Source organism: Oncorhynchus masou, chromosome 13 (genome assembly GCF_036934945.1).
Source record: "Oncorhynchus masou masou isolate Uvic2021 chromosome 13, UVic_Omas_1.1, whole genome shotgun sequence".
NCBI lineage: Eukaryota > Metazoa > Chordata > Actinopteri > Salmoniformes > Salmonidae > Oncorhynchus > Oncorhynchus masou.
The window spans coordinates 91,654,176-91,668,653 of record NC_088224.1 but is presented as its reverse complement, the minus strand read 5'-3'; the positions used below and the strand labels follow the sequence as shown (position 1 = coordinate 91,668,653).

At 43.5% G+C, this 14,478-nt stretch overlaps 1 protein-coding gene across 3 annotated transcripts in view; it reads right to left on the bottom strand.

The window, feature by feature from the left end:
* si:ch211-167j9.5 (fibroblast growth factor receptor homolog 1) overlaps positions 1-13,493 on the bottom strand; it is a 31,365-nt gene extending 17,872 nt beyond the window's left edge. The window contains exons 1-5 of one of the 3 annotated variants that reach the window (XM_064985396.1): positions 13,397-13,485; positions 13,156-13,209; positions 12,930-13,022; positions 5,046-5,271; positions 3,996-4,134 (exon numbers count right to left, since the gene is read on the bottom strand). In XM_064985396.1, the coding sequence (XP_064841468.1) occupies positions 3,996-4,134; positions 5,046-5,271; positions 12,930-13,022; positions 13,156-13,208 (511 nt within the window). In that variant the 5' untranslated portion in view covers position 13,209; positions 13,397-13,485. Of the gene's footprint in view, positions 1-3,995; positions 4,135-5,045; positions 5,272-12,929; positions 13,023-13,155 lie in introns of all 3 variants that reach the window. The other 2 variants (XM_064985397.1, XM_064985398.1) reach the window with 2 other exon arrangements.
* Positions 13,494-14,478: the final 985 nt, after the last annotated feature.

Genomic DNA, 14,478 nt, shown 5'->3' with positions numbered 1-14,478 from the left:
GCCAAACATAACGTTTTGCATTGTTGCCAAAAAGTTCAATTTTGGTTTCATCTGACCAGAGCACCTTCTTCCACATGTTTAGTGTGTCGCCCAGGTGGCTTGTGGTAAACCTTAAACGACACTTTTTATGGATATCTTTAAGAAATGGCTTTCTTCTTGCCACTCTTCCATAAAGGCCAGATTTGTGCAATATACGACTGATTGTTGTCCTATGGACAGAGTCTCCCACCTCAGCTGTAGATCTCTGCAGTTCATCCAGAGTGATCATGGGCCTCTTGGCTGCATCTCTGATCAGTCTTCTCCTTGTATGAGCTGAAAGTTTAGAGGGACGGCCAGGTCTTGGTAGATTTGCAGTGGTCTGATACTCCTTCCATTTCAATATTATCGCTTGCACAGTGCTCCTTGGGATGTTTAAAGCTTGGGAAATCTTTTTGTATCCAAATCCGGCTTTAAACTTCTTCACAACAGTATCTCGGACCTGCCTGGTGTGTTCCTTGTTCTTCATTATGCTCTCTGCGCTTTTAACGGACCTCTGAGACTATCACAGTGCAGGTGCATTTATACGGAGACTTGATTACACACAGGTGGATTGTATTTATCATCATTAGTCATTTAGGTCAACATTGGATCATTCAGAGATCCTCACTGAATTTCTGGAGAGAGTTTGCTGCACTGAAAGTAAAGGGGCTGAATAATTTTGCACGCCCAATTTTTCAGTTTTTGATTTGTTAAAAAAGTTTGAAATATCCAATAAATGTCGTTCCACTTCATGATTGTGTCCCACTTGTTGTTGATTCTTCACAAAAAAATAGTTTTATATCTTCATGTTTGAAGCCTGAAATGTGGCAAAAGGTCGCAAAGTTCAAGGGGGCCGAATACTTTCGCAAGGCACTGTATGTAAGTGGTTCAGCTATGAAATCAGCTGCCAGTTTTAATAAAAGGCAGGGATCAAGAAGATCAAGACCTGCAGGTTCTCTCTGATCTAAGGATTTCAGGGCTTTATCAGGGCTCTTGCACTGAGAATGGCAAAAAGCTAAAAGTTTGACCAGCTCTCACTGGTTCATCCACACAGGGTTGTACAGAGACAGAGGAAACTGGTTCATCTACACAGGGTTGGACAGAGACAGAGGACACTGGTTCATCCACACAGGGTTGAACAGAGACAGAGGACACTGGTTTATCCACACAGGGTTGGACAGAGACAGAGGACACTGGTTTATCCACACAGGGTTGGACAGAGACAGAGGACACTGGCTCATCCACACAGGGTTGGACAGAGACAGAGGACACTGATTCATCCACACAGGGTTGTACAGAGACAGAGGACACTGGCTCATCCACACAGGGTTGGACAGAGGACACTGGCTCATCCACACAGGGTTGGACAGAGGACACTGGCTCATCCACACAGGGTTGGACAGAGGACACTGGCTCATCCACACAGGGTTGTACAGAGACAGAGGACACTGGCTCATCCACACAGGGTTGGACAGAGGACACTGGCTCATCCACACAGGGTTGGACAGAGGACACTGGCTCATCCACACAGGGTTGGACAGAGGACACTGGCTCATCCACACAGGGTTGGACAGAGGACACTGGCTCATCCACACAGGGTTGTACAGAGACAGAGGACACTGGCTCATCCACACAGGGTTGGACAGAGGACACTGGTTCAACCACACAGGGTTGGACAGAGACAGAGGACACTGAATCAAGCAGCCTACCAGATGATACAAAGTGCTCATTGAAACAATTCAGCATTTCAGTTTTGTCATATAGAGCAACAGAGTCCATCAACACACATGACAGTAGTTAATTAACATTACTGTTACCAGACATAGACTTAATAGCCTTCCAAACCTTTCTAGGGTCATTCAGGTTATCAGTGGTAACAGACATAAAATATTCAGACGTGGTCTTCCTGAGAAGAAAAGAACACTTGTTTTGTAGCTGCCTAAAAATAAGCCAATCAGCATCAGATCACATGATGTCCTTGCTTTAAGCCCAGGCTTGATTACGACCGTGAATAATACAAGACAGCTCGGAAGAAAAACACGGATTATCCCTCTCTTTAACCCTGAACCTATGGAATGGGGCATGTTTGTTTACTATTTAGGAGAGAAAAAAAAACATCATGAAATCATTTCCAGGCAGTTTCCACACCAGGGATAAGCTCCATCTTGCTTCAGTCAAAATAAAACAAAATCGTGAAAGAAATCCTGCTTATTAAAAACTATTAAATTTCTCTTAGGAATAAAGAGTGGGTTTGTCTTCTTTAGTGTTTCTAACAACAGCACAATAGTCACTTCAATCATGACAACAACAAAAAAACACACCAACCACAGAATATTTATGTGGAACATTTGTCAATATCAAATCAATCCGAGTAGAGATGGATTTCGCTGTGCGACCTAGAATGTATAATTAGGGAGCACCAGTACGCCTAGAAGAATTAAGAATTTTTAGCTTTAATACCTCAAATATCTTTCATTGTGCCCCTAAATTTCTTTGTGTGCGCCTACATTTCTCAACTTAGGCGCACATGTTCTCCTTGTAAAAGCTCAGCGTAAAAGCCCTTGGCTCTTTGTGTACATCCCAAATAACTAGCTATTTCCTTATACAGACCTTGGCCCCACTCCCCGAGGGGGCCTCTAGAAGAGTTGGAACATGCCCAATTTTTTTGTGTTTTTTTCTCCCAATTCACACAAACTTATTTATACACACTTTACATGTGAAATAGTACTTTTTTTTTTTACCTTCATCTTACTAGGCAAGTCAGTTAAGAACAAATTCTTATTTTCAATGACGGCCTAGGAACAGTGGGTTAACTGCCTGTTCAGGGGAACAGTGGGTTAACTGCCTGTTCAGGGGAACAGTGGGTTAACTGCCTGTTCAGGGGAACAGTGGGTGAACTGCCTTGTTCAGGGGAACAGTGGGTTAACTGCCTTGTTCAGGGGAACAGTGGGTGAACTGCCTTGTTCAGGGGAACAGTGGGTGAACTGCCTGTTCAGGGGAACAGTGGGTGAACTGCCTTGTTCAGGGGAACAGTGGGGGTGAACTGGGCCTTGTTCAGGGGAACAGTGGGTTAACAGGGGTGGGTTAACTGCCTTGTTCAGGGGAACAGTGGGTTAACTGCCTTGTTCAGGGGAACAGTGGGTTAACTGCCTTGTTCAGGGGGTGGGAACTGCCTTGTTCAGGGGAACAGTGGGTTAACTGCCTTGTTCAGGGGAACAGTGGGTTAACTGCCTTGTTCAGGGAACACTGGGTTAACTGCCTTGTTCAGGGGAACAGTGGGTTAACTGCCTGTTTGGGGGAACAGTGGGTTAACTGCCTTGTTCAGGGGAACACTGGGTTAACTGCCTTGTTCAGGGGAACAGTGGGTTAACTGCCTTGTTCAGGGGAACAGTGGGTTAACTGCCTTGTTCAGGGGAACAGTGGGTTAACTGCCTGTTTGGGGGAACAGTGGGTTAACTGCCTGTTCAGGGGCAGAACGACAGAGCAGAACGACAGATTTTGTACCTTGTCAGCTCGGGATTTGAACTTGCAACCTTTCGGTTACTAGTCCAACGCTCTAACCACTAGGCTACACTGCCGCCCCATATCTAAGCCATCACTAGTTACCACACCCACAATGTAAGCCTAGCCTACTGTACCCTCTTTGGTGATCTGGTGGTAGCCTAGCCTAGCGTACCCTCCTTGGTGATCTGGTGGTAGCCTAGCCTACTGTACCCTCTTTGGTGATCTGGTGGTAGCCTAGCCTACTGTACCCTCTTTGGTGATCTGGTGGTAGCCTAGCCTAGCACCCTCTTGGTGATCTGGTGGTAGCCTAGCCTAGCGTACCCTCTTTGGTGATCTGGTGGTAGCCTAGCCTAGCATACCCTCTTTGGTGATCTGGTGGTAGCCTAGCCTACTGTACCCTCTTTGGTGATCTGGTGGTAGCCTAGCCTAGCGTACCCTCCTTGGTGATCTGGTGGTAGCCTAGCCTAGCGTACCCTCTTTGGTGATCTTGCAGGTGAACACGCCGTGACCCTTGCAGGTTCCCCGTGTCATCCTGGCCTTGTAGAAGACTCCCTCCTTCCCTGCCTTGATGAGCTGCAGCAGACTGAGGTCTGACTTGGTGAAGCGGGGACCCTGGGGATAATCACACGACTGTGGTTGTTATACCGTTTATAGACTTACTCAACTCTGTGTACTTTTTAAACTGTGTACAACGGTGGAGGCTGGTGTGTGTGGGGGGGGGGGAGCTATAGGAGGATGGGCTCATTGGAACGAATGGAATTAATGGAACTGAGGAAAACATGGTTTTCATGTGTTTGATACCATTCCATTTCTTCCATTCCGGCCATTACAATGAGCCTGTCCTCCTATAGCTCCTCCCACCAGCTTCCTCTGATATACAATATGGTTATTACCTACTGTACATCCTCCATACACACTGTATGTTGATCCCGTCTGTGTGTGTGTGTGTGTGTATAGTCCGATGCGTGTGTGTGTGTGTGTTTGTGTGTGTGTGTGTGTATAGTCCGATGCGTGTGTGTGTGTGTATAGTCCGATGCGTGTGTGTGTGTGTGTGTGTGTGTGTGTGTGTGTGTGTGTGTATAGTCCGATGCGTGGGGGTGTGTGTGTGTGTGGGTGTATAGTCCGATGCGTGGGTGTGAGTGTGTGTGTGTGCGTCCGAGTGTGAGTGTGTGAGTGTGTGCGTGTGCCTGTGTGTGTGTGTGTGCGTCCGAGTGTGAGTGTGAGTGTGTGAGTGTGTGCGTGTGTGCGTCCGAGTGTGAGTGTGTGTGTGTGCGTCCGAGTTTGTGTGAGTGTGTGTGTGTGTGAGTGTGTGAGAGTGTGAGTGTGTGTGTGTGTGTGAGTGTGTGTGTGTGTGCGTCCGAGTGTGTGTGTTGTCCGAGTGTGTGTGTGTGCCTGTGTGTGTGTGCGTGTGCGCGAGTGTGAGTGTGAGTGTGAGTGAGTGTGTGTGTGCGTGCGTGCGTGTGTGTGTGCGTGCGTGTGTGTGTGCGCGTGTGTGTGTGCGTGCGTAGCAAATGTATGCGTACCTGTTGCGGTGGCCTCCAAAGCAGTCTGTTCGTGACAGACCTGTTCTTGTTTCTCTGTAGAGACGTCTGCTCCTCAGGGTCCTCTTTCCCCAGCTTCTCTGTTAAGGTGACGGGGTACGGGCTCGGGGAAGCAGGAGAGAGGCCCGGGGAGTCGGGAGTGAAAAGTAAATTTCCCAGAGGCCTTCCTCCTCGCAGGTCCCGAATGGTCCTCTCCAAGGTGCGATACCTGCCAACAGCCAGAAGTGAGGATGTTCCGTGTATAGACGGTCCATATGGGAATGGCTAACACTGAAAATATACTATATAGTGCAGTGCATTTAGGAAAGTATTCAGACCCCTTGACTTTTTCCACATTTTGTTATTCTAAAATTGATTAAATTGTTTTTCCCCCCCTCATCAATCTACACACAATATCCCATAATGACATCACAATAGCCCATAATGACATCACAATACCCCATAATTACAAAGCAAAATGTTTTTATTTTTTTTATGTGCATGAAAACCATTTACATAAGTAATCAGACACTTTACTCAGTACTTTGTTGAAGCACCTTTGGCAGCGATTTCAGCTTTGAGTCTTCTTGGGTATGACGCTACAAGCGTGGCACCTGTATTTGGGGAGTTTCTTGGCTGTGTGCTTAGAGTCATTGTCCTATTGGAAGGTGAACCTTCGTCCCAGTCTGACGTCCTGAGCGCTTTGGAGCAGGTTTTCATAAAGGATTTCTCTGTACTTTGCTCTGTTCATATTTCCCTCAATCCTGACGAGTTTCCCAGTCCCATGATGCTGCCACCACCATGCTTCACCTTAGGGATGGTGCCAGGTTTCCTCCAGACGTGACACTTGGCATTCAGGCCAAAGTTTTCAATCTTGTTTCTCATGGTCTGAGAGTCTTTATGTGACTTTAGCAAACTCCAAGTGGGCTGTCATGTGCTTTTTACTGAAGAGGGGTTTCCGTCTGGCCCTTCTACCATAAAGGTCTGTTTGGTGGAGTGAACATCAGATTCTTGGTCACCTCCCTGACCAAGGCCCTTCTCCCCCAATTGCTCCGTTTGGCTGGGCGGCCAGCTCTAGGAAGAGTCTTTGTGGTTCCAAACTTCTTCCATCTAAGAATGATGGAGGCCCCTGTGTTCTTGGGGACCTTCAATGCTGCAGAAATGTTTTGCTACCCTTACCCAGATCTGTATCTCGACACAATCCTGTCCCGGACCTCTACGGACAATTCCTTCAACCTCATGTCTTGATTTTTACTCGGTCATGCACAGTTCTCAACTGGGTGAAAGGTGACATGAGGTTCTGATCGTAGCCATTTCTGATCTGGTTTCTGAGTTTTGTATTTATTATTATGTCCATTGACCATTTGTCTTTGTAGCTTATTTTTAAGTTGTGTTCGATAATGTTAACATTGCATCGTCACTCGTTTCTAAATATATGTAGATCTGCTTCCTTAAATACAGCATTAAGTTCCTTTTCTTCACTCTGTGGTCCAACTCATCCCAAACCATCTCAGTTGGGTTGAGGTCGGGTGATTGTGAAGGCCAGGTCATCTGATGCAGCACTCCATCACTCTCCTTCTTGGACAAATAGCCCTTACACAGCCTGGAGGTGTTTTGGGTCATTGTTGAAAAACAAATGATAGTCCCACTAAGCGCTAACCAGATGGGATGGTGTATCGCTGCAGAATACTGTGTTAGACATGCTGGTTAAGTGTGCTTTGAATTCTAAATAAATCCCGACAGTGTCACTAGCAAAGCACCTTCACACCTCCTCCATGCTTCACGGTGGGAACCACCCCCACACCATCACACCTCCTCCTCCATGCTTCACGGTGGGAACCACACACGCAGAGATTATCAGTTCACCCTACTCTGTGTCTCACAAAGACATGGCGGTTGGAACCAAAAATCTCAAATTTGGATTTATCAAACCAAAAGGACAGATTTCCACCGATCTAATGTCCATTGCTCGTGTTTCTTGGCCCAATCAAGTCTCTTCTTCTTATTGGTGTCCTTTAGTAGTGGTTCTTTGTAGCAATTTGACCACGAAGGCCTGATTCACACAGTCTCCTCTGAACAGTTGATGTTGAGATGTGTCTGTTACTCGAACTCTGTGAAACATTTATTTGTGCTGCAATTTCTGAGGCTGGTAACTCAAATGAACTTATCCTCTGCAGCAGAGGTAACTCTGGGTCTTCCTTTCCTGTGGTGGTCCTCATGAGATCCAGTTTCATCATAGCGCTTGATGGTTTTTGCGACTACACTTGAAGAAGCGTTCAAAGTTCTTGAAACTTTCCAGATTGACTGACCTTCACGTCTTAAAGTAATGATGGACTGTTGTTTCTTTTTGCTCATTTGAGCTGTTCTTGACATAATATGGACTTGGTCTTTTACCGAATATCTTCTGTATACCACGTCTACCTTGTCACAACACAACTGTTTGGCCCAAAGACATTGTGAAAGGAAAGAAATCCCCCAAATTAACTTATAACAAAGCACACCTGTTAACTGAAATCAATTCTAGGTGACTGCCATTTTTTTTTATTTAACGAGGCAAGTCAGTTAAGAACAAATTCTTATTTAAAATCACAGCCTTCCGGGGAACAGTTATTTTTTGGTTACTACATGATTCCATATGTGTTATTTCATAGTTTTGATGTCTTTACTATTATTCTACAATGTAGAAAATAGTAAAAAAATAAATAAAGAAAAACCTTTAAATAAGTAGGTGTGTCCAAACCTTTGACTGGTACTGTATGTTGCTAACTACCATGAAAAAGACAAAGTTCAAAGTTCTCAAAGACCCAAGCCGGTGGGAGTCCCGTTGAGGACAGTGGTGCCCCTCTATCACAGGTGAAGGATCTTTTAAACGAACAAAAAGAGACCTAGAAGCAGTTGTTATAACAACAAGAAAATAACTTCAAGTGTTTTGTCCAAATACTGGTGGAGTCAACTAATAAAAGAATGGATGACCTGACAAGAGAGGTCCAGGACCTGAAGAACAGTTTGCAGTTCTCCCAGGGTCAGCTCGATTAGTTTAAACAGGAGAACTGCAAGATGACTGCAATCTTTAAGTCATTTGAGAGAGGACATCAGTTGTTTGTGTGTGAATCCATGATTACAACGACGGATACATTTGACTATCTCGAGGGACAATCAAGGCGGAATAACATGGCTGTGGATGGAATTACAGAATCTCCACATAAGACCTGGACGGAGTCTGAGGACAAAGTGAGGGAAATGATCTCTGAGAAATTGAAGATGGACCACAGGAAGATTGAGGTTGAGCTAGCCCACAGGACTGCAAAACCCACCACCGGCCCAGGTGAGAGGCCCAGGTCGATAGTGGTCAAGTCCCTGAGGTTCAAGGACAAGGTAATGTAGCTAAGAACTTGAGAGGCCGTATATTCTCCTTAATGAGGACTATCCCGACGCTGGGCGCCAGAAGAGGAACGAACTTATCCCAGCCAAGAAAGCTGCCAGAGCGCGTGGGGACATTGCTTACATCTGCTATAACAGGCTCATTGTCCGCTCTCCCTCCCAGAAGCCTGGAAGGGGTCTGAGTTCCAAGCCTATGGGTTCGTAGCTTCACCCCCACAGCGCACACACACACACACACACACACACACACACACACACACACACACACACACACACACACACACCAATTGATTAATGGATTGTTGAATGTAAAACAATGTCTCTTGCTTTGTTAGCTCTTTTCCGAATTATGTCTATCTCTGATAAGCTACCCAGGAAAGGACTGAAAATAGCAGCCCATATTAATAAATAGAGCCTTGGAAATAAAGGTTAATGAAATCAATAACTTGCTAACATCAGATAATATTTATACAGTGTTCTAGTAAAGTATTCAGACCCCTTGAATTTACATTACAGCCTTATTCAAAAACAGATTTTTTAAAGTATTCAGTAATCTACACACACAATTAAAAATTAAAAACAGAAATACCTTATTTACATATGTATTCAGAACCTTTGCTATGAAATGTGAAATTGAGCTCAGGTACATCCTGTTTTCATTGATCTTCCTTGAGATGTTTCTACAACTTCAAATGATTGGACATGATTTGGAAAGGCAAACACCTGTCTATATAAAGGTCCCACAGTTAAGAGTTTATGTCAGAGCAAAATCCAAACCATGAGGTTGAAGGAATTGTCTGTAGAGCTCCAAGATAGGATTGTGTTTGAGGCACAGATCTGGGGAAGGGTACCAAAGAATATCTGCAGCATTGAAGGTCCCCAAGTGTCTCCATCATTCTTAAATGGAAGAAGTTTGAAACCATCAAGACACTTCCTAGATGTCTGCTCTACCCAAAATTACAACCAACCAATTACTGCATTACCATTACAAAAGAACATAAATGGTTAAAGAAAATTGTGATGAATAAAAACATATACCAATTAAGGACCAAAAATTGGACAGCTGTGCCATGTAAATAGTTGGGAAGGGATTTGAGAGGTCCTCCCGGGGAAGGTTTCCATGGCATATGGTTTATGAATTGACACGCAACTAACAAAACAACGTTGGATTCAAAACTTCAACTTTCTCAATTTAAATTATTATTACAAACGCTGGGCTCTTGCAAATCAATATAATGTTATATATATATGGGGGATACAGTCTTCCCAGCTCTGCAGATTTTGCTGTGAGGAGACAGAGTCATTAGATCATTTATTTTGGTATTGTCCATATGTAGCTCGTTTTTGGTCACAGGTCCAGGAATGGCTGAAGAATTGCAACACTTGCTTAGAACTAATGCTGCAGACAGCAATACTGGGTGATTTGAAAAGTCATAATCAATAATATAATACATATTTTAGCAAAAATGTTTATTTAATTTACAATCTGTAGAGGTTATGAGAATGGAAAAGTTCAGTACTTTTGTGAAGCATCACAGCACAGTTGAACAATATATGGTGAATAGAAACCCAAAATGGATGGTGTTGAGAGATAGATGGGAGAGGTTGAATGGAGCTGAAGGGACTGGATGGTGTTGAGATATAGATGGGAGGGGTTGAATGGAAATGAAGGGACTGGATGGTGTTGAGATATAGATGGGAGGGGTTGAATGGAGATGAAGGGACTGGATGGTGTTGAGATATAGATGGGAGGGGTTGAATGGAGATGAAGGGACTGGATGGTGTTGAGATATAGATGGGAGGGGTTGAATGGGGATGAAGGGTGGGACTAATAACAAGATAACCAATGTAAAACATACAGGGGTCTGTAAAATGCATATAGGTTCAGAAATGTGAAATAGCACAGTTACAAATCAAACTGGATGGATATCAGAAATAGGACTAGAAATATTGCTTGTTTGTAGGTGACCAAATACTTATTTTCCACCATAATTTGCAAATAAATGAATTAAAAATCCTACAATGTGAATTTCTGGATTTTTTTCTTCATTTTGTCTGTCATAGTTGAAGTGTACCTATGATGAAAATTACAGGCCTCTCTCATCTTTTTAAGTGGGAGAACTTACACAATTGGTGGCTGACTAAATACGTTTTTGCCCCACTGTATACCCCCCCCCCCAAAAAAAAATATATATATATGGGGGATTGGAAATAATGCAGACAATTACATTGATGGAAGCAAAAATCTTTCTGCAATATTAAAGCCGATCCCCCTTTCTTTTTTTTACTTTAAAAAAATACTCTTCCTAGAGCTGGCCGACCGGCCAAACGGAGGGCCTTGGTCAGGGAGGTGACATAGAACCCAATGGTCACTCAGATAGAGCTGTGGAGTTCCCATGTGAAGATGACAGAAACTTCCAGAAGGACAACCATCTCTGCAGCATTCCACCAATCAGGCCTTTATGGTAGAGTGGCCAGACACAAGCCACTCCTGCGTAAAGGTCAAGACAGCCCACTTGGAGTTTGCCAAAAGACGCTAAAATACTCTCAGACCATGAGAAACAAGATTCTCTAGTCTGATGAAACCAATATTGAACTCTTTGACCTGAATGCCAAGCATCACATCTGGAGGAAACCTGGCACCATCCCTACAGTGAAGCATGGTGGTGGCAGCAACATGCTGTGGGGATGTTTTTCAGTGGCAGGGACAGGGAGACTTGTCAGGATAAAGGCAAAGATGATCGGAGCAGAGTACAGAGAGATCCTTGAAGGAAACCTGCTCCAGAGCACTCAGGATCTCAGACTGGGATGACGGTTCACCTTCCAACAGGACAATGACCCTAAGCACCCAGCCAAGACAATGCAGGAAGGGCTTCGGGACAAGTCTCCGAATGTCCCTGAGTGGCCTAGCCAGAGACCGGACTTAAACACGATTGAACATCTCTGGAGAGACCTGAAAATAGCTGTGCAGCAACCTGACATAGCTTGAGAGGATCTGTAGAGAAGAATGGGAGAAATTCCCCAAATACAGGTGTGTCAAGCTTGTAGCGTCATACCCAAAATAATTGTGGCTGTAATTGCTGGCAAAGGTGCTTCAACAAAGTACTGAGTAAATCTGATATTTCAGTTTTTATTTTTAATAAATTAGCAAAAATCTCTAAAAACATATTTTTTTGTTGTCATTAGGGGTATTGTGTGTAGATTGAGGGGGGGGGAAATGATTAATCAACTTTACAATAAGACTAACGTAACAAAATGTGGAAAGAAATCAAGGGGTTTGAATACTTTCCGAAGGCTTTCTGAGACTCAGATAATTCATTTGATGATACAGCAGTAGAAATACAAGGATATAACATCTATAGAAGAGACACAAATGTTTATGGGGGAGGTCTTGCTGTATATATATTCAGAGCCATATCCCTGTAATGCTTAGAGAAGATCTTATGTCAAGAGTTATTGAAGTGTTGTGGTGGTAGGTTCACTTGGCACATCTAAAGCTTTTTCTTTTGTGGTGTTTCTATAGGCCACCAAGTGATAACAGTCAGTATCTAAATAATATGTGTGAAATGCTTGATAGTGTATGTAATGTAAACAGAGAGGTCTACTTTCTTGGGCACGTGAATATTGACAGGTTTTCATCAAGCTGTCCGCTCAAGAGGAAGCTTCTCACTGTAACCGGTGCTTGTGGGTGTCATTGGTGTGGGAGGGATCATAATCGTCTTCAAGCCTCGTGATTGTGGTCAAGGTGCCCATGGTAACAGTCCTCGGTGCTGTAATGAACTCTCTCAGATGTGGTTTAATACCTTTTCTATAACTTTGTGTGAAATCTATTATTGCAAACTGCAAGTAAAATATACCCTTTGTGTTTTATAGAAATGCAAGGTATTTAATGTAAATTATTTTATGCTTACTTACAAGTATTTGATACACTGCCGATTTTGCAGGTTTTCTTACTTACAAAGCATGTAGAGGTCTGTCACTTTTATCTTTTTCTGTAATTTTTATCATAGGTACACTTCAACTGTGAGAGAAATCCAGAAAATCACATTGTATGATTTTTAAGTACTTAATACTTGTTCTCCCCACTGTGTGTGTGTATGTGTGTGTGTGTGTGTATATATATATTAAATGGTCTAGGGGGGAGTGTATGAATAATTTATGATAATACACAATGCAGAGGACTAGAGGTTAATAGAGAATTAGCGATCAATGGAAATATATATATTTTCCACTATGATTTCAATTCTTTGTAACTTTTTTTTTGTCTAACCCCACTTATTAATTTAAATTCCAAAATTGCTTAATTAAGGTTGTTAATTTGCTTGGCTCCTTCTGAAGCTCCTCTTATACAGTATCTACAGTCTCTAAGTCTACACAACTTTTCTTTTCTCCCGCGCCCCAACAGTACTAGCTGACAGAGGCTCACGTAACTTCAAACCGCAATGTTTCATCGAAAAGTAGAATACAGAACATTTCTCACAAACCCATTGAGGTGAGCCGTCTTACTTTTTCAGCCACAGAGTCCCCAGCACTATGAAAACCAGGACGGTGAGCAGACACACCCCGATGAGGAGGTAATGAGGTAGGTCCAACTTCACGCTGGAAGTGACAGACGAGACTTTAGGTACACACATGCACGCAAGATAGGTCCCGCTATGTACTTAACTTTCAGACATCGAAGTGGTCACATAAGATTACGTATAGGCTCATATTCCATTTCAGGTGAACTCACTTGGAGAATTGGGTGGTTGAATTGTTCAAGGAGGCAGTCATCCAGTTACTCATCCTTGTTTAAGTAGACGGACAGCATGTCAGTGACGAGTCAGAAAAAGAGACCTCCACCTATCTACCCCTAATTGTCCTCTCAAAAGGTCCCCTTGGGGAGGATACATCGGTTTCACAACACACTGCACAAAAAAAAAGTACAAACTGGCACTGCCCAACAATAGACTTGGGACAACGTCTAGACTCACAGAATGATTCTCTGTCGATAACTGTGATGATCTGCTTTTCTCCGAGACCCCCTTTGAAGAGAAGACACCCGTTGAGAGGAAATGGAATACATCATATCCTGTGTTAGTGGAGTCAAGAAGGACGGGTTTTTGTTTGCTCAAGAACCACACCGCACGGAGGGGAAATGCACAGTAGCATCTTGTGGTTTTCAAAAAAAAAAAAAAAAAAAAAAAAAAAAAAAAAACTGACGCGGAGACCGAGCTGCCTGACTGACAGAGACACTTACAGCATCTATACAATGAACACCTAGGTCCACGAAATGTTGAGGAACTTATCCGTATCGTGTGACCGTTTTCGGATCAATTATGGGCAGTGAAGGATATAATGATTACGAATGATATGATCTATATGGAGGAGTACGAAGCAGACAGACAAATAAGACAAACGTCTTCAGTTGTAAATAGATGCTTCACAGTGAAGTTCAGTCCCGTCTTCGTCCCAAATGGCACCCTATTTACTATACAGTGCACTACTTTTGCCCAGGGCCCATAGGGCTCTATGTAAGGAATAGGTTGCCATTTAGGACCTAAACGATCTCTGTTTTTTTTTGGGGGGGGGTCAGGCGTAAATAACAACACGTTGTGAGTCTTTGTTTCGGGGAAGTAACTGTTATGCTCCGACCACCACAGCTGCAAGCTAGTCTGTTCGGCAGAAAGTGACACGGACTAAAAGTGGAGGGTTGGGGTTTCAGCACACACACACACACACACACACACACACACACACACACACACACACACACACACACACACACACACACACACACACACACACACACACACACACACACACACACACACACACACACACACACACACACACAACTGCAAGCACACACAAGAAAACCAAGCCATCAACTGAATGCCTTAATTGCATCTGTTGTATTGAATGTGTTGCTTGGATATTAGTTACAGATCAGTTTCATCACACCATATACAACTACAGTCATTTCTTTTTTTACAGTTCATATTCAAATACATGTTTTAATGGCTTATTTTACAAAACACTTTATGTACATTTTCAATGTCAGTGCAATATCATT